Source organism: Anthonomus grandis, chromosome 11 (genome assembly GCF_022605725.1).
Source record: "Anthonomus grandis grandis chromosome 11, icAntGran1.3, whole genome shotgun sequence".
NCBI lineage: Eukaryota > Metazoa > Arthropoda > Insecta > Coleoptera > Curculionidae > Anthonomus > Anthonomus grandis.
In genome coordinates, this window is record NC_065556.1 from 28,084,978 (window position 1) to 28,105,150 (window position 20,173).

General features: G+C 30.2%; 2 protein-coding genes across 5 annotated transcripts; both read right to left on the reverse strand.

Moving 5' to 3' along the window:
- Positions 1–893: 893 nt before the first annotated feature.
- LOC126742152 (uncharacterized) lies at positions 894–5,849 on the reverse strand. 4 transcript variants are annotated; one of them, XM_050448723.1, is made up of 4 exons: positions 5,418–5,849; positions 2,504–2,613; positions 2,160–2,451; positions 894–1,028 (listed from the first exon to the last, which is right to left on the reverse strand). In XM_050448723.1, the coding sequence occupies exons 1-4, from the start codon at positions 5,797–5,799 to the stop codon at positions 1,003–1,005; spliced, it is 810 nt and encodes a 269-aa protein (XP_050304680.1). In that variant the 5' UTR covers positions 5,800–5,849; the 3' UTR covers positions 894–1,002. The 4 variants fall into 4 exon arrangements, with proteins under 4 accessions (XP_050304680.1, XP_050304683.1, XP_050304681.1 ...); XM_050448726.1 differs by lacking the exon at positions 894–1,028 and adding an exon at positions 1,561–1,720 and having other exon boundaries at positions 2,349–2,451; XM_050448724.1 differs by lacking the exon at positions 894–1,028 and adding an exon at positions 1,572–1,720.
- Positions 5,850–14,463: 8,614 nt separating this feature from the next.
- LOC126742150 (uncharacterized) lies at positions 14,464–19,527 on the reverse strand. The gene is made up of 5 exons (XM_050448721.1): positions 19,382–19,527; positions 15,969–16,279; positions 15,732–15,916; positions 15,288–15,582; positions 14,464–14,996 (listed from the first exon to the last, which is right to left on the reverse strand). Exons 2-5 carry the CDS (start codon positions 16,271–16,273, stop codon positions 14,807–14,809), a joined length of 975 nt encoding a protein of 324 aa, XP_050304678.1. The 5' UTR covers positions 16,274–16,279; positions 19,382–19,527; the 3' UTR covers positions 14,464–14,806.
- Positions 19,528–20,173: the final 646 nt, after the last annotated feature.

Sequence of the window (20,173 nt, forward strand, 5' to 3'; positions counted from 1 at the left end):
AAAAAAAAGGGTTTTTAAATTTACTTGTCTTCGTAATGATACAAAAATTAGCATCAACGACTGGTTCAAGCAATATAGTTTTGTACCACACTAGACTTTCATCATTTTCCCAGGTTGGTCCAAACTGTTGTGTCATCAGGTGAGCTAGGGATTTTTTCTTTTTTTCAGGTAGAGATCGCGATAAACGAATTTCTTCCAATACACTTGGAACTTCATGTTTTGCCGTCAGAATCTGATGGGGCGTTTCATCTAAAAATGCCATTTTAAAATTCTTATGACATTGTACCTTTACAGTATTTTTTCCTTGTTTGTTTTGAGATTTTAGGATTAAAATTCGCTTGTAGTCGGAAATACCTGTGATCTTCTTTAGAGACTGTTGCAAATCTTTAATTTCGTACAGAAACCATTCAACGCCATGTTGTTTCACTGTTCCAAATTGAGAATACATTTCTAAATATTCGTCTTTGCTTATTATTGTTGGGTTTCTTCGTAACCGTTTTTCAACACGACCGAAAACCCTATCCGCAGGGAGAAAACTATGACCTCGAACAAAACATTATTTTGTGGATTTATCTGGTTTTGCTTGATTGACCTGACTTTGGGCTCCATTTTAAAGGGAATTTAACCGGTTTTGCTCGAATCTGAGTTTACCATTGGATTTATCTGGCGAAATGAAATAGGAATTCATGATAAAATAATTTTTGTTAAAAAATGGATTTATCTGGCTTTGCTTGATCACTCCTCAATTATGACACCCTGTAATTTTTTAACGAATCATTTTTCGAATATTATTTATAATAGCAAACTTATTATTTCTTCGTTCTCCGTCGGTCATTTAATTTTCCGCCATCGAAACTGGACCACCCTGTATATTTAACGATAATAATAATGACGTGTTACTTGGGTAGTGCTTTATTACTATTATACATATATACTCTAATATTTTCTTTTAATTAATTGTAATTTAAGAAACTCAAAAGTTTTTTTTTGGTCCTCCTTGCTTCACTTAGGTTCACATGCACCTGCCCCTAAAAGGAAACCAATTATAATATAAATGAAATTGCATATAAATTTATTAAAAAAGAAGTTTATTACGTTTACTACATTGTGCATTTCCATTTTTTTCCTTAAATCTTCCATAACTCTTTTATTTTTCTATATACAGTTAAATGCTGTTTTTTATGATTTGTTCTATTTTTGATCAGGAATACAATGCTGGTAAAAAAATTCTAATATTCCCAATAGTTTTTGAGAAAATAAAGAAAAATTGTTAAAAGGTATTTCTTAATTTTCTGGAAAACTGATGGAATTATTAATTATTTTTTTGTTGCATCTAATGCGTATTGACCTTCTAAACAACTTTTTTATTAACAATTCTTTTCTCCAATCAATAGTTTTCCAGAAAAAAAATAAACACTTAACTTATGACCATTTTCCCTTCCAAATACCTTCTTGGATTTTAATAAAAAAAATCGATTTTTCTCCAAAAAAAATTTTTTTTTATATTTAGGTACATTTTTATTTATTTATTATTTTATTGTGTATTAAACCCATAAAATACTAGCTTAAAAATTATATATACAACCTTATAACTCATATAAAAGGTGCACATAAAATATGTTAATAACTTATTAATAAATATATAATTAAAAGTCTTGTATGGAATGTTGTTGCTGTTGATTAAGTCCACCATTCAGTCCTCATTTTCTGTCTGGCTTAGCTAAAAGTTGTAATAACGATTAATTAATTTAATATAATGAATTTTATAATTTATGAGTTGTTTAACCAAGACAAACGGAGGAAAGCAGATTATTACAAAGGCGTAAAAAACAAGAAAAAAGCACAAAATTGTTAACAAATCCATGTTCGGTTTAGGCCCTCTTTTTCTCGCCTTTAAATTCCCTCTAATTTTTTTTCCTTCACCCTTTTGTCATTAATCAATTGTTCCTCACGATTTTACTAAATAAGCTCTTTCACCAATTTGTCATCATTTACTAGCAGGATTAGTGAAGGAAGAAAAAAGTTAATTAAATATTACAAATGTTTGTCTCACGCGTCTTTGTACAAAAATAATCAAAGAATCTTTGAAGCTTTTATGTTACTAATACCTTTAAAAAATAAACGTAATATCGAAGTGTCAATCAAGAATTTCTAATAACCTTCGTAAACGATATTGGCGCTTGCGTCTTGGGGTATTTGCGCTCGGTACGTAATCGTCTGCGGCTCGTGACTGTTCGTCATGCTCCGATGCCAGCCGCCGCCTCCGCCGCCCCCGCCGCCTCCTTTGCCATAATCCCCACCTCCGCCGCTGGTCGTCGCGTAAACTATTTTTATTTGCTTTTCTTTACCTTCGTCGTCGCCGCCCCCCTTTGACTTTTTCAACATCATAATGGCCGATAATAAGAGGGCGATCTTCGACATCATCATTGCCGCCATCGCCATCATTCCCATCTAAAATTTTAACTGAGTCATAATGGGAAAAACAAAATTGAGGACAACTTACTTTTCCCATCATCATTCCGGTACCCATACAGGCTGCCGCCATCAGCATCATGCCGCCTTTGCCTTTGCCGCCCATCATGCCGCCACCGCCGCCGCCTCCCTTTTTTCGACCTTAAATTAAAAAAAATGCGCTTTTCATATACAGGGTGTTTTTTTTGGTATTTTTAACGTAAGCAGTGCTTAACGTTACTTTCTCATAAAGCTATACCGGGAGGTGCGTCGCCGAGCGGAACATAGGAAAACCCATGTAAATTTTAAGGGGGTCAATTAGTGGCTTCCCTGTACATTTTATAGAAAAGATTTGAGATAACTCTTTGAAGAGACCAATCTGACAAACCCTTGTGTAAAGTTTCAAAAAATTTTAATAAGTGAATCTTGAATTATTCAATTGAATGTAATTGCAAAATTACCAAATTTTCGGTTTAGGTAAAACCAAATGGGCACCAGTAAAATGAATATTGTCACTGATGTGAGGAAAAGTGTCGATAAATCAGTGACAGTCGATATTTGAAAACAAGTAGGAATTATTTAATTGACGAAAAAATAGCCATAATTAAGTGGCATTATGCGGGAAACAATTTTAGAATTATTACATGTAAACGTGTCTTACTTTGAATGTATGGTTGTGAGATTGATAAAACGAAAAAAAAAACATTTCTGGTATTCGGCTGTACGTCAGATTTGACAAAGCCTTATAACTAACAATTGTTTTCTGGTGGCTGGTGTCTGGTTTTACCTGAACCGAAAATTCGGTAATTTTGGAATTATATTTAATTGAATAATTCAAGATTCGCTTATTAAAATTTTTTGAAACTTTGCACGAGTGTTTGCCAAATTGGTCTCTTCAAAAAGTTATCTCACATTTTTTTTTGTAAAATGTACAGGGAAGCCAATAATTGATTGATTGATTGAATAAATAATTTTTTTATTCCAGGCAGTTGGAGTTAAATTGTGCTTTTAGGCTAACATATAAAGGAGTGCCTGTAATAAATAATGGTTTAATTATGGTAATTGGGGTTAAATTATGCTTTAGGGGTGAGAATAAGTCAGAATACATATTATGAGGTAAGAAATATATAGATACACCTTAACGTTACTTTTTCATAAAGATACAGATGCCGCTAACAAAATTTTAATAGCTCTTTTAGCTTTTAAGTTACAATGCAGTGGTGTAGATAATTTTTGTTATATTATGATTATTAAAAGTCTATTTAATTTCAATTTCAGTATTTGGGGTCGAATTATGTTTTGCGGAAGAAAAATTACAAAGGACTAAAATAGGTGGAATAAATTATTATTTTATTCCAGGCAATTGGAGTTAAATTGTGCTTTAAGGCTAACAAATATATTTAGAAGTTATGTTATGAGGGCAAGAAATACATAGAAATGACTTCCTATAAAAGACAAAGTCATAGTCAAAAAGAGGTGTATTGTTTCAATATTTCTTATATACATTTGAAAAACCATCCATCTAAAAGTCTATATTATACAACTAGTAAAGGAAATAAGACAAAATAGGGTCAGTATTAGTCCTATAAAGTACACCAAAATATAAATAAAACATAAAACATGATTAGACACAAAAATACATTTACAGACAAAATATATGACTTAATTAAATAAATTTGCTACAAAAAGAGTGGACAATCATTAGTTCTTTTAATTTTTTCGTAAACTGATCACGATATAGCTGTTTTTATTACTAAATGTTTATATATAAAATTATATTAAATTTAAATAAACAGTGTTATTAAACTTTATATAAATATTATCTGCAAAAACATTGTTTTTCACCAATACTACCCTTAGCCCCCCACCCACCCCAAACGTTTGCCCAGTAAGAAATTCTTTTGAAAAATCACGGTTTTTCGTCCATAATATCCAATCAAATAACACTGTTTTTATTAAATATATAATAATAAACATATACATAATTATATCTAATTTAAATAAACGAACTGTGTTATTAGGTTAAATATTAACGCTTAGCTGTTATTCATGCGCATTATTTTGGAAAACTTAGATTTTTGAAGACAATTTGTTACTGGTAAAATATGTGGGGTGGGTGGGGGGGTAAAGGTAAGTTTAATAAAAAATGTTTTTTTTGCAGAAAATAAATACCTGAGAAAAAAATTCTTTTTAAAAAAATTATAGCTGATATAAAAACATATAATTTTTGTATCTATACTTTTCTCACATAACCTTAAGGTTGTCTAGTAAAACGTGAAAAAATCTTATTTTATTTTTCGAAGCCAAGGCGCTTCAAAAATACAATTTTTAAATTAATACTATTTGTATATTTATTAGCTGTATATGATTAAAATATATTTATTAAACTGTAGAATATAAGGATATCATATACGATTCTGTTTGCACAAGGGAGAAAATTTCGGCATTTAAAAAAATTGAAAAGTGAAGTCTTTACACTCGATTACTACACCTCAAATATGTGATAAAATAACCCCATATCAAATATATGCCACTATGTAGGAAACGATATACATTTAATACACGTATATAACTTAGCGTTTACCATAGTGTACTAATGGAATATACTATGCAAAGAAACGTGTATGGAACAATAATTATACTAAATTGGATATACAATAATTAAAAAAACTGAAGAATAAAAATTTGCTCAAAACTAAATAAGGATTTAAAAAATTAAATGTATTGGTAAAAAATACAGTGGTATATTGCTTAAATATTTTCTTTGTGGCATCTTTAGCTTCGAAAAAAGTCGTATACTGTTACGCCATTAAAAATAACAAAGATACCCCAAAAAAGTATCAAAAACGGAACACAAATAACGTTTCAAGATCATTTTAGGTAATTGGCTCTTTCACCAATTTGTCGCTAAAACATTAAATTGACATACCTTTACTAACAAGTGCAAAACTACCAAAAATAACTACCTTCAAACGCTTCATCCACATTAAGCCTTATCGTCCTAGACTTGAAATACTCCTTAATTTTATCATAAAGGGCATCATTCAACACGATACTTCTCCTGCTAATCTCATTGGGCAGTACCGGACCAACCTGGGTACTATTCCAGTTATAATCAGAATTCTTCTCGATCCTTAAGATCCCGATCACTATCGGCTCGTCCATATAAACCGTTTCGTTAAGGGCCTCCAGGGCTCTCTCCTTCAGGCACAATCCTGGATATTTTTGCGTTAAGCACTGCCTAATGGTCACGGCGATATGGTAAATTTCAACCGCGGTACTAGAGTCGGTACTTGCGTTACATAAAATCGTTACTAAGGCGGTAATAAGGGTCGCACGCCGGTACATCTTCGTTGGGAAAATTTGATGATGGAAATTTACACTTATAAATGCGCCCGCGTTAATCTATTTGGTTTTTATATATCTCCTGGAGGGTACGCGATGCGTGAATATTAACCGTTTTTTTTTATCTCATGGGTTGGTATATTCTCGTCTTATTGTGCTTAAGTGGTGCAGTTTGGGAATAAAATATTTTATTTATACCTGGGGGTATTCAAAAGTTTCTTCCCATTTCTTAGCTTAGTAAGGCTTATAGGTTTTTAGAGTTTGAGAGTTCAATTATTAGTACCAATTTTTTTCTCGGTTAATTATTTTATGCAAAAAAAATGTTTTTTATTAATACTACCCTTAGCCCCCACCCACCCCACACATCTTACCAGTAAGAAATTGTTTTTAAAAATCATTGTTTTCCAAAATAATACGCATGAATAACAGCTTTTTTGATCGTTAATATCTAGTCTAATAACACAGTTTGTTTATTTAAATTTAATATAATTATATTTAAATAATTATATTCACTGCTCAACTGTCCGAAATAAATGAATTAAGTTGATAAACAAAGAAAAAACATGCATTAAAGATCTTGATTCATGATCATATGGTCTAAAGAAATACAGAAATAGAATTTATCGAGTTGCAATCTTTGAAAGCATTTTTTATCAATTCCATATAAGAAAGAGTGAAAGAAAATGCTTGTTAGTTCGTGGCACTCAACTGCCTGGAATAAATTAATTAATATCTTCCAGGCAATTAACAAATAAAGAAAGGACATGGATCAAAGATCATACGTGGTTTAAAGAGATGCAGAAATAGATGTTTCCAAAGTTGCAATCCTCAAAGGAGTTTCCCATTAGATCCATTCTCATAAATCTGTATAAGAAAGAGTGAGAGAGAAAAAACTTGAGCATTGGTTTGTTGGTTCATGATACTCAACTGCCTGGAATAAATTAATTAATATCTTCCAGGCAGTTGGAGAAAAAGGAAAGAAACATGGATAAATAATCAATCGTTTTTGTATAAATATTTAATACAAAAACGATGCTATTAGATTAGATATTATGGACGAAAAACGGTGATTTTTCAAAGCAATTTCTTACTGGGAAATTAATTGGGGTGGGTGGGGGGGGGTAAGGGTTGTGTTGATGAAAAACAATATTTTTGCAGAAAATATGTATTTAATAAATAATTTAATTACACTGTTTATTTAAATTTGATATAATTTTATTTATAAATATTTAATATTAAAGCAGCCTTATTAGATTGGATAATATGGATGAAAAACAGAGGTTTTTCAGAAGAATTTCATCAAATATTTGAAGTGCAGGAATCAAGTAAACTATTACTGGTCTCATTTGCCTGGAATAGGAAACTGATTTATTTCTTCCAGGTTTCCAGTTTTTTGGTCCTTTGAACAACTTAATAAAAATATTTTCTTTTATTTTTATTAAGTCAAATTTTGAGTTAAATCTTGGAAAAAAGAAAAATTTTGGAAGGAAGCAATTGTTTCAAAGCATAGAAAAATAACAAATACTCCGAGAGAATCTTGAACTTTAATTGAGAAATTAAAAAGCGAATCAAGTGTGAAATATTAAAAATCAACTTAAAAGAAAATTAATTCCACAATAAATCAATGACCACCTGGACGATAAAGGAATTAATTAATAAAAGAAAATAATTCTTAAAATACAAAAAAAAAATTTAACTGCTTGAATGAAAGGAAAACTTGTATGAAGTATGAAAAAATGAGCAATTTACGAACAATTTACTATTTTAAACAAGCAATTAAGATGTCAAATTTTAATAACGTAATTAATTTGGCTTTTGATAAGTTATGAGGGTATTCATGAGTGAAATATAAAAAAACAACTCTACAAACTCTTTTAGGAATTATTTTTTTCTTCAACTTTTTGTAGATTTTTTAAAAACGCCGATATAAGTGTCTAATAACAAATTTTTAATGAGCAATTACTGTGTGAAAGTATCTTCGTGTGTGAGTTATGTACTGCAATATAAAAAATCACCATTGCGCCTTAATGCTTCTTATAAAATGAAGATTTTGATGCATTATTTGTACCTTTTTAAAATTTCATTACACGTATGCATACATACATGTCATCTGTAAAAATCAGGCAATAAGTCTGCCATGCTGAGTATATGTCTTCAAGTAACAGTCTCACTACGGACTGGAATAACATTGTTTCACTTCCAGGCAGTTGAACTATTGCAGTTCCCAAGTGCCTGGAATAAGAAACTAAATATTTTCTTCCAGGCAGTTTAAGTAACAGAAAATGTCTTTTATGAAGCAATGGGTGGTGAAAAAAGTAGAAATTTTTACTAAAAATTCCTTAAAGGTACCTGAATTGCCTTACAAATACATTTTTATCATCTCGACTGCCTGGAATCAAATATTATTTATTTATTCCAGGCAGTTGAATTGTTATAATACTGCCTGGAAATAATAGAAGATATTCTTTATAAGACAGTTGATATCGGTAGAGAATGTAATATTCTATTTCCTTATAGGCAATTGAAAAATAATCCAAATAATTCAGTTTCTATCGAGAGGGTTGGTCTCAATTGCCTGTAATTAATAAAATCATATGACTCTTTCAATCAGTTGATTACGAAAAGGTAATTTTGATCCCTTTAGGTAATTAGTAAACCATCAATTCATATCACTATTTCATCTTAATTAGTTCAATAAAAGTTTTATTTTAGAGGCCATCATTGGTCCTTTACTACCTGGAATAACTCTACTACTAACTCTACTTTGACTAATAATAGTGTGCTCTTTTAGGTAGTTGAACTATTACAGTTTTTAACTGCCTAGAATAAAACGGTCTTAATCTGCCTGGAAGAAAATCATTATTTTCTTCCCGGTAGTTGTTGCAATAGAAAATTTATTTAAAGTGCTAGTTTATGGTCCTTAACTATACAATACCAGATTGACCAGTTGTAAGATTCTGAAAAAAAAGAAAATTAAAATAAAAATTAAATTTTTGATAGAAATCTTAATTTTTTTTTGAAAGAAGGAAAATCTAGAAAATTTAAAAAAGAGCTAATGGGAAATTCAATTCTGAAACAGTGACTGTATGAAAAACTGATTAACTAAAAATATTTTTTTTCTCAACTTTCTATACATTATTTCAAAAACTCTGAAACAATTATTTTTATTAAGCAATTATTTAGTCAAAAGCATAATTTACTTAGTGCTAAACTTATTAAGCATAATAATTAAATCCACTTGACATAAAAAAATATCGTACAAATCAAACGATTACCCTGACCACACACATTAAAATGCCGTTTAAAAATAGCACAATTTACGTATCAACACATTAATGCAAAACCAAAAATATCGTGATAAATATGCGCATATTGCCATAAAAACGTGTCAGTAATTCTATTTTTTTTGTTTCTGAAGATGATCGGAGGTTGCACCCAACCAGATGTGACCTTAAAATTAATTCAGAAAAACCGTTATCTCGTGGCAAGTAAATAATTTGATTGTCAATGGACACCATCCGAAAATAATCGACAAATGAGCGTTTCTTAGGTGCGGCTTAATCACATTTTTGCATAAAATTAACCAACGAGAATCGCCGAATTAGAGAAATCTTCGTTCATTTCTTCTAATCTCTCTCTTTTGGAAATTTGGCATTTTTCAGAAAAAAATCTGGATCAATTAAATTTTATTGTCGGCCCTCGTATATGGATCTAAACGTTAAAAACAGAAAAATTACCGCCAATGTTCTGGTCTGTTTAATCCCACCTTGTTTTTTTAATTAAAGCGCAGTTGTGACTCTATCATAGTTATTATGTGGTGATTTTTAATTACCATATAATAAAGTTCGTAACAATCAAATGTAACCGATACTTTGTTTGATTGTTCTCGTTTTAAGTGGGGTATTTAGAATGAGGGTTACGTTGTAATAGTTGGAAATGCTGATGTTCTTATTCAACATTTTATTCAGATGCTTGTAACTGAAGAACTAAGATAGAGAGTGTTTTCAAGTTTTACAGAATTGTTGCACATTTAGAATCATTAGATAATTATTTTAGTGCTTTTTTTTAAAATGTACAGAGAGTTGAAAATAAACATTATTTTCTTGAAAACAGCAATTTTTTTACATTTTATTCACCAACAAGGTCATCACTCAAAAACCAAGACACTTGCGTTTTACGAAAAATGTACAGGGAGTTGCAAAATAAAATTATACTTGAAAATAGTGATTTTTTATATTCTACTTACCCATAGGACCCATAGGCTCATAATTTAAAAACCGATACACTTAAACCCTTGAAACTTGACATAATAATTATTTAATAAAAATTATTAAAAAAATATTTTGGCGTTTTTAAAAAAATGTACAAAGAGTTTTCTTGTTGTTAAAAAAATGTAAAAATTATTTTCTTGAAAATAGTAATTTTTTTATATTCCACTCACCAATAAGCTTATAACTCAAAAACCAAGACACTTAGGTTTTTCAAACTTCAGAAAATAATTGCTCATTAAAAATTATTAGACACGTATTTCAAGGTTTTACGGAAGATGTACAGGGAAAATTATTCTTGAAAATAGTATTTTTTTTATATTCTACTTACCCATAGGCTTATAACCCAAAAACCAAGACACTTAGACTAACGAAATTTGATATCATAATTGTTTAGTTAAAATTATTTTAGCGTTTGTTGTACCTGCCAGTTATTCTCATAATTAAAGTTTTACTTATATCCAGGTAGTCGAGATATTTTTTTTTAAATATTTTTAGAAATTTTCAGTTTTTTATTTTTTTTAAAGTAATTTCCCTGTCATCCAGATAGCCGTTGATTCAATGTAGAATTTCAAACAATTTTTCTTATAAATATCGTAGATTCTTCTTATTGCAGCTTGATTGATTTCTCGGAAATGAGTTTTTCTTACTTTCAGGCAACTGATTGACAATATTGACTCAACTGCCTGGAAGAAAATAATTATTTTCTTATTCTAGGCAACTGAAACCTGTAATCATTTTAATTCCTAAAAGAAAAATAATATTTTGGCTTATTCCAGGCAGTAACAGACCTAGAATAGCCTAATTTTTCCTACTTTCAGGCAATTGATGCACTTCCAAAAAAAAAATTAGGATTTTTTCAAAAATTTGATTTTTTTTCAAATTGTTCCCTTTTCCAGGATTTTGCAATAAAAGAAAATATTTTCATTAAGCCTTCTAAACCAATACCAAAATCTGGAACTAAAAACACACTTTAAATTTCCATTGCTTCAACTGCCTGGAAGAAAATAAGTAGTCTCTTATTCCAGGCAATTGAGACCTGTAGTCCATTCCAGGCAGTTACAGACCTAGGATAGTCTGATTTTTTTTACTTTCAGGCAATTGATGGACTTTCCACAAAAAAAAATCAGGATTTTTTCAAAAATTTGATTTTTTTCAAATTGTTCCCCTTTTCAGAATTTTGCAATGAAAGAAAATATTTTCAATAAGGCTTTTTAAACCAATATCAAAATCTGGAATTAAAAACACATTTTCAATCTCTATTGCCACAATTGCCTAAAAGAAAATAATTATTTTTTTATTCCAGGCAGTTGAAACCTGTAATCGTTTTAATGCCTAAAAGAAAAACCATATCTTAACTTATTCGGGGCAGTAGCAGACTTAGGATAACCTGAAAAATAAAATTTTCTTTTGACTGCATAGAAATCAAAAATTGTGAATTCACAATTTCCATTGCCTTAACTGCCTGGAAGAAAGTAATTATTTTCTTATTCCAGGCAATTGACACCTGTAGTCGTTTCAATGCCTAAAAGAAAAAAATTTTTTTGACTTATTCCAGGCAACAACAGACCTAGGATAGCCTGATTTTTCCTACTTTCAGACAATTGATGCACTTCCAAAAAAAAATCAGGATTTTCTCAAAAATTTGATTTTTTTTTCCAAATTGTTCCCCTTTTCAGAATTTTGCAATAAAAGAAAATATTTTTAATAAGGCTTTTTAAACCAATACCAATATCTGGAACTAAAAACACATTTTCAATTTCGATTGCCTCAACTGCTTGGAAGAAAATAATTAATTTCTTATTCCAGGCAGTTGAGACCTGAAAACATCTTGTCGGACTTGCATTGTCTTATTTATTTAATGTAACACGACGTTTCGGTTGGTAAGTATCTCCAACCGTTATCAAGTGTAAACTAGTCAGTTTAACTAGTTAAACTAACTAGTTTACACTTGATAACGGTTGGAGATACTTACCAACCGAAACGTCGTATTACATTAAATAAATAAGACAATGCAAGTCCGACAAGAAGTTTTCACTGTACCATTGTCTACCACCTTCAAAAACAGTTGAGACCTGTTATCGTTTTAATGTCTAAAAGAAAAATAACTTTTTGACTTATTCCAGGCAGTTACAGACTTAGGATAGCCTGATTTTTCCTACTATCAGGCAATTGATGCACTTCCAAAAAAAAATCAGGATTTTCTCTAAAATTTGATTTTTTTTCAAATTGTTCTTATTTTCAGGATTTTGCAATAAAATAAAATATTTTCATTAAGCCTTTGAAACCGATACAAAAATCTGGAAATAAAAAACACATTTTCAATCTCTATTGCCACAACTGCCTGGAAGAAAATAATTATTTTCTTATACCAGGCAATTGAGATCTGTAATCATTTTAATGCCTAAAAGAAAACCAATATCTTGACTTATTCCAGGCATTAACAGACTTAGCCTGAAAAATAAAATTTCCTTTTGACTGCATAGAAATCGAAAATTGTATCTTTTACAACTATCAACTGACTTATAAAAAAATATTTTTTATAACTTCAACTACCTGGAAGAAGATCATCAGTTTTTTCATTCCAAGCAGTAGAGTATTTTAATAGTACAACTGCCTGGAAGAGAAACAATATTTTGATTTATTCCAGGCAGTAAAAGACCATTAGTTGTCAGCAAAATTGGCCTTTGATTGAACTGCTTAGGATAAAATAGGAGACTTACGAAATGCCATAAAGAAATACAAGAAATAATTACCCCAACTACTTGAAATAAACAAACAAACAAAGTCACAGTCTCATAACCAAATTTTATTTGCTACACGTGTTTCGCCCTATAAAAGCAAGGCATCATCAGGCCTTAGGATCTACATATACATTGTAAAACTTACAACAAGAAACAATAAACAGAATAGTGATTTTTTTGAAAAACGCTGAACGTTTCTAATGATTTTTAATGAGCAATTAGTGTTTTAAGCTTTTAGGGTCTACGTGTCTTGGTTTTTGAGTTATGAGCTTATTGGTAAGTGGAATATAAAAAAATTACTATTTTCAAGAAAAAATTCCTTTCAACTCTCTATAATTTTTTTTAAAAACGCTGCAATAGATATCTAATGATTTTTAATCGGCAATTAATATTTTAAGCCTTAAAGGCCTACGTGTCTTGTTTTCTGAGTTATGATCTTATTGGTGGAATCTATTTTTTTTGTTGTAAGTTTTACAGTGTATATGTAGGTCCTAAGGCCTGATGATGCCCTGGTTATACAGGGCGAAACCCGTGTAGCCAATAAAATTTCCTTATGAGACCGTGACTTTATTTTTTGTTTGTTTGTTTACATTTCATGTGGTCTCCTGGAAAAAATGGATTAGGATTTTATACCTGAAAGAACTTTATAATGATTTTATTCCAGGACTGTAACTTAAGAACATTTATTCAACGTTTGAATCGCATTACCTGGTTTTTGCCTATTTTGCCGTGATTCATACGTTATTTATAATAGGGCTTTAATAGGCACAAATAAATTCCCTAAAATCTTTAATTTATATCAAGAAATAAAGCATTAGGATAGCACTACCCTCTTTTAGAAGCTTTTTTAATTATCTCTATAAAAAAATGACCAAATAGTGATCCCCTTCCAGGCAGTCGAGGTCCTAATTTCTGGAAACCCTTTAATGTTGTATTTTTTAATTACTTACTGTAATCATTCTTTATTGCCTTTTTGAATGTTGATAACCAACCAAATGTTGATCTTCAATCAACCCTAACTCTGACTCACATTTCATTGCAATCAACATTGCAGTAAATAGTTTATCAGTTCTAGGACAATTTTGCTCAACAATCAATTTCAGTAAATCAATCAATTTTAAATTAGTATCGGTCTGATCCCAAACAATCGCTTCAGTCATTCCAGAGTGATTTTCGATTCATTTGAATTATAGTTAGAGGCGGTAAGAAACATGAAAGATCAAAGGATTTGCTTGAACTAACCGAAGCCAACCCAATATATAAGACTATGTATACATGTACTAAGTAGGTCATCTAGTTTATAAGGTCTGATGATGCTTTATTAGCGAAACATGTAACTTTCGGGACATATATCAAGGATATTTTGAGACCGAGATTTGGGGTCTTTATTTTTTCTCTATATAAGATTGAAATAAATAAATTATTAAGGAAATTGGGAATATCCTGAAGGGTAGGGTGGGATATATAGAACAAAAATCTTGAAAATTATGATTTTTCTATAGTTCACTCACCAATAAGCTCATAACTCAGAATCCAAGATAATAAACTTGATACAGTACTTTTGCACATTAAAAATGATTGAAACCTATTTCAGAGTCTTTTAAAGAGCATAAAGAAAAAATCCTAAAGTATAAAATAAAATAAAACAAAACCCATCTCTTAATCAATTTAGTCTCATCCAAACAATTGTTACAGCTTAAATCAAACACAAGACACTTACTCCACATTCGCCTACAAAAAAAAAATGAGAAAAGCGTTATGGTATCCGAGAAAATTACATTTAATTAGACACTCGAACAAAGCATTAATTAATTTTAAGATTAACCTTTTTACGATCCTCATTACTTCCTCTAGATCATACACTATTGTTACCTAATAAAGCCCCAGCTAGTAAATTATTACTCCGTTATGCCGTTAGCCATCAGTTAACAATTTGTAACATTAACATAGTTTTTGTAATGGGTGTACAGTTTCATACTATAAGAGATCAATTCAATGCTAAACCGGTTTCTTCATTTTTTCGTCCTCATTCCAAGCGAAATTTCGACCTTTTTTTTGCTCGTTTTGCTCTACGGATCGATCTCCAAAGGCATCTGGTAAGCTGCCGTACAATTTCAGTTGGTCCACAGTATGTCCTGTGGACATACCTCTATATTGGAGATCGGGCTCTGGATATTCTCCATTGTAACTGAAAGTTTAGAGAAAGTTTTCAGATCTGAGAAATTTTGTATTTCTTCCAGGCAGTTGAAGAAACTTGTTGAAGGTAAAGGAGAAAAAGTAATGAATTAAACAAGGAAGAAGAAGTGGAAGAGAAGATATGAGTTAATTGCCTAAAATGGATTGGGTTTGAATATGCTCAATTCGCTCTCACTATCTGGAAGAAATTATCCAAAAATCCAAAAGTATCCATAAAACCAACAACCTCTAATAACTGTCTCTAATTTAACAATTTTTTTTAAATTTAAAAGTAAATTCCTACCCTTTATAATGAGTCCCCAAATGCCCAGTTTGATGATACTGCGTTGCACCAAAATACCCATTTTCCGCTGGATATGACCCATAGTACTGCCCTCCTGGTGCCTCATTATGCCCACCATTAAACAGCAAACTACCCAGTCCGAAAGCACTGCTAAGGATCAGCGCTATTTTACTAATAAACACGATTTTCTTGGCCAACAGTACCAGTAAGCCAAAAACTAACGGGAGCAAACTGGAGATGTTAAATTTAAACCCTAGTAGCATCGGTAAGAGGTACTGCCTGGCCAAAAGTCTCCCTAAAAAAATCTGTTTTAATACCCTAGCACCATCTATCGATCAGTACCGTAAGGTCTATCATATAGTAGAATGCAATAAAAAAAATGAAGGATTCTGTAATTCATTTCAAGCTCTGTAAGTTTTAATTAAACAGATGGCGCTAAATTACCTGTTCCTAACTCTTTCACATGATTAACTTTGGCAGCCTCATAGTGAGGATCTATAATAAACTCTAAAACGCCCCCAGGAGATACGGAGGGCGCCACTCGCATGGCCAATCCGGGGTAAAGAAAGCTCATGTCCCAATTCATGTCGCGCTTCGAGAAAACATGATCAAAAGTGCCCAGAATGCTCCTACAAATCCTCAATTATTCCCAATTCATTCTTTTTGTAAAATATTCCTCACCTAAAATCCGAAGGGTCTTGATCGGCATAATTATAAACCTCCTCCCTAAACTCTTGACTTGCCGCGGTACTTCTGGATATGGTGAGTCCATCTATCAAGTCGAATTCTGGACTAGAATCCAGGGATTGTAGCTTAGTAATGGCTCCGACACCAAGACATCTTTGTAAATTGTTGCTTGGCTGATAGGATATTAAGCATTGTTTGAAGGTTTCTTCAATGCTTGGGGAGCTTAATAGAGACGGCGTGGCTGGGGTAGTTGCTAGTAAGATGGCAACTGTTGCTATTTTGAGTAAGGATTGTTTCATTTTGTACTGAAAAATGTTAAGAATAATATTGCATGTAAATTGTTTGAGTAAAATATGTTTTAGCGCTTGTCAAAGTTCACTGAAGCCAAGTTTTTAAAAATTCACTGTTTAATTAATTATGGAACAATTTCACTCTAATTTTTACCTTCAGTTAATAGGACTAAGTGGTATAATATAAATACATATTTCATATCAACAATTTAAATAGAACATACTCATAGCTCGTCAAATCAAAAGAAGCCAATTTTCGAGCACTGGTTTTTAAAAATTCACTGTTTTATGAATTATGGTGAAATTTTATTCTAATTTTCGCTGTAGATTAATGGGTCTATGTACTATACTACAAAAAATATTTGATGTCGATAGTTTAAATGAAACATTTTTTCAAGCTCGTCAAAGCTTACAGAAGCCAATTTTTGAACACTATTTTCTAAAAAATTTACTGTTTTATAAGTTATTGTCCAATTTTACTATTCTTTCCACTGTAGGTTAGTATAATGACGTTCCAAATTTAAAAAAATACTTGACACCAATATTTTAAATAGAACATTTTTTTAGAGCTCGTCAAAGTTTACAGAAGCCAATTTTTAAACACTATTTTCTAAAAAAATTACTGTTTTATGAGTTATTGTCCAATTTCACTGTTCTTTCCACCGTAGGTTAATATAATGACGTTCTAAATTTAAAATAATACTTGACACCAATATTTTAAATAAAACATTTTTTAGAGCTCGTCAAAGTTTACAGAAGCAAATTTTTGAACACTATTTCCTAAAAAATTTACTGTTTTATGAGTTATTGTCCAATTTCACTGTTACTTTCACCGTAGGTTAAAATAATGACGTTCTTAATTTAAAAAAATACTTGACACCAATATTTTAAATAGAAAATTTTTTAGAGCTTGTCAAAATTTACACGAGCCCATTTTTAAACACTATTTTCTAAAAAATTTACTGTTTTATGAGTTATTGTTCAATTTTACTGTAATTTTCACTGTAGGTTAATGTAATGACATTCTAAATTTAAAAAAATACTTGTCACCAATATTTTAAATAGAACATTTTTTAGAGCTCGTCAAAGTTTATAGAAGCAAATTTTTAAACACTATTTTCTAAAAAATTTACTGTTTTATGAGTTATTGTCCAATTTCACTGTTACTTTCACCGTAGGTTAAAATAATGACGTTCTTAATTTAAAAAAATACTTGACACCAATATTTTAAATAGAAAATTTTTTAGAGCTTGTCAAAATTTACACGAGCCCATTTTTAAACACTATTTTCTAAAAAATTTACTGTTTTATGAGTTATTGTTCAATTTTACTGTAATTTTCACTGTAGGTTAATGTAATGACATTCTAAATTTAAAAAAATACTTATCACCAATATTTTAAATAGAACATTTTTTAGAGCTCGTCAAAGTTTATAGAAGCAAATTTTTAAACACTATTTTCTAAAAAATTTACTGTTTTATGAGTTATTGTCCAATTCTACTGTTCTTTCCACTGTAGGTTAATATAATGACGTTCTAAATTAAAAAAATACTTAATGCCCATATTTTAAATAGAACATTTTTTAGAGCTCGTCAAAGTTTATAGAAGCAAATTTTTAACCACTATTTTCTAAAAAATTTACTGTTTTATGAGTTATTGTCCAATTTCACTGTTCTTTCCACTGTAGGTTAATATAATGACGTTTTAAATTAAAAAAAATACTTGACATAAATATTTTAAATAGAACATTTTTTAGAGCTCGTCAAAATTTATAGAAGCAAATTTTTAACCACTATTTTCTAAAAAATTTACTGTTTTATGAGTTATTGTCCAATTTCACTGTTCTTTCCACTGTAGGTTAATATAATGACTTTCTAAATTAAAAAAGATACTTGACACCAATATTTTAATTAGAACATTTTTTAGAGCTCGTCAAAGTTTACAGAAGCCAATTTTTAAACCCTATTTTCTAAAAAATTTACTGTTTTATGAGTTATTATCCAATTTCACTGTTCTTTCCACTGTAGGTTAATATAATGACGTTCTAAATTCAAAAAAAATATTTGACACCAATATTTTAAATAGAACATTTTTTAGAGCTCGTCAAAGTTTACAGAAGCCAATTTTTAAACCCTATTTTCTAAAAAATATACTGTTTTATGAGTTATTGTCCAATTTCACTGTTCTTTCCACTGTACGTTAATATAATGACGTTCTAAATTTTAAAAAAATACTTGACACCAATATTTTAAATAGAGCATTTTTTAGAGCTCGTCAAAGTTTACAGAAGCCAATTCTTAAACCCTATTTTCTAAAAAATTTACTGTTTTATGAGTTATTTTCCAATTGCACTGTTATTTTCACTGTAGATTAATATAATGACGTTCTAAATTTAAAAAAATACTTGACACCAATATTTTTAATAGAACATTTTTTAGAGCTCGTCAAAGTTTATAGAAGGAAATTTTTAAACCCTATTTTCTAAAAAATTTTCTGTTTAATAAGTTATTGTCTAATTGCACTGTTATTTTCACCGTAGGTTAATATAATGACGTTCTAAATTTTAAAAAACACTTAACACCAATATTTTAAATAGAACATTTTTTAGAGCTTGTCAAAGTTTACAGAAGTCAATTTTTGAACACTATTTTTTAAAAAATTCACTGTCTTGTAAATTATAGTACCATTTTAGTCTAATTTCTACTATGAGTTAATGAGACTATGTCCTACACTAAAAAAAATATTTGATACTAATAAATCAAGTAGAAAATTTTTTAGACTTGGTGCATTTTCAAAGAAGCCAATTTTCATAAAAATTCACTATTTTATAAGTTACAATACGATTTTACTCAATTTTTTCTTACAAAATAATGGGACCATGTTCTACATTGTAAAAATATTTATACATCACTAATTCAACTATGAAAACTTATACACCTCGTCAAAGTTGAACCTATTGCAATAAAATTTAAAAAATACATGGAACCACTGATTCTTTGCCTTCACTTAAATAAAATGCAATAAACCTGAAATTATTTTTATAAAAACCCATTTTATAAAAGTTTTATGGCCTATAATCCCAATACACTATATTACCTAAACTCCCTTAATAATTACCTCTTTCTTTGAATAAGAAGCTCTAAATAAATCTCTAATAAAGCAGCCTCTACTATAAATTCTCTACATAACTTCTTTAGTACATCTGACACACGTACACCATAATCCAATTTGACATAATAGTTCTTGTAATACCACCATGTGAACCGTATGAAATAATCACTTTTACTAAGGACTATTCAGCAAAAAAACCTCTTTTTAACCACAATACCCCTTGCGAACAAAAAAATTGCGCAACGACAAGAACAACAAAAGATCACATACATATAGACAAGAAAAAAGACAATGGTTATGTACCAGTGCATCCGAAAATTCAGAGAAAGTGAGTAATTAAGTGCTACAATTTCTTTTGTTTCTTTTGGGAGTCGATACGGTTCAAAAGCTCCTTGAACATAAAAAAAAATTGCCTTAACAACACGCGATTCTATCAGATTGTCAATTGGAAATTGTGCAAGCGTACAGGAAAAATCAACGAGGTGGCAACGCAGCCAAGAATCAGTCATCAGAAGTCCTAAACTAATGGGAATAGCTCATGCCTTTGCCACGTAGAAGCAATGTTGCCTCAGCTTGTGTCTACTAGTTTTATTATTTTTTTTTAGTAAATTAAAATCTTCCAAAAAAAACATTTACAAACCATCTGGCAACATCGAGAAAATTCGCGCGAGTAATGAAAATGCACGTTACTAGATTTCAGTCTGACCAATGACGGACGTGCTTTTCTTGTAGCAATAACATTAAAAAAAAAAAAGCAGCGTTGTCAGACGTCCAAAAAAATCGTTTTTTTCGTAAATT

Coding starts and splice junctions, on each gene's coding strand:
- LOC126742150 (XM_050448721.1), bottom strand. CDS start 16,273: ATGAAACAATCCTTACTCAAAATAGCAACAGTTGCCATCTTACTAGCA. Junction 15,583..15,731: donor TGTGAAAGAGTTAGGAACAG/GTAATTTAGCGC, acceptor AGATTTTTTTAG/GGAGACTTTTGGCCAGGCAG. Junction 14,997..15,287: donor TTGGGGACTCATTATAAAGG/GTAGGAATTTAC, acceptor CTAAACTTTCAG/TTACAATGGAGAATATCCAG.
- LOC126742152 (XM_050448723.1), bottom strand. CDS start 5,799: ATGTACCGGCGTGCGACCCTTATTACCGCCTTAGTAACGATTTTATGT. Junction 2,452..2,503: donor CCGGAATGATGATGGGAAAA/GTAAGTTGTCCT, acceptor TTAAAATTTTAG/ATGGGAATGATGGCGATGGC. Junction 1,029..2,159: donor CGCCAATATCGTTTACGAAG/GTTATTAGAAAT, acceptor GTTTCCTTTTAG/GGGCAGGTGCATGTGAACCT.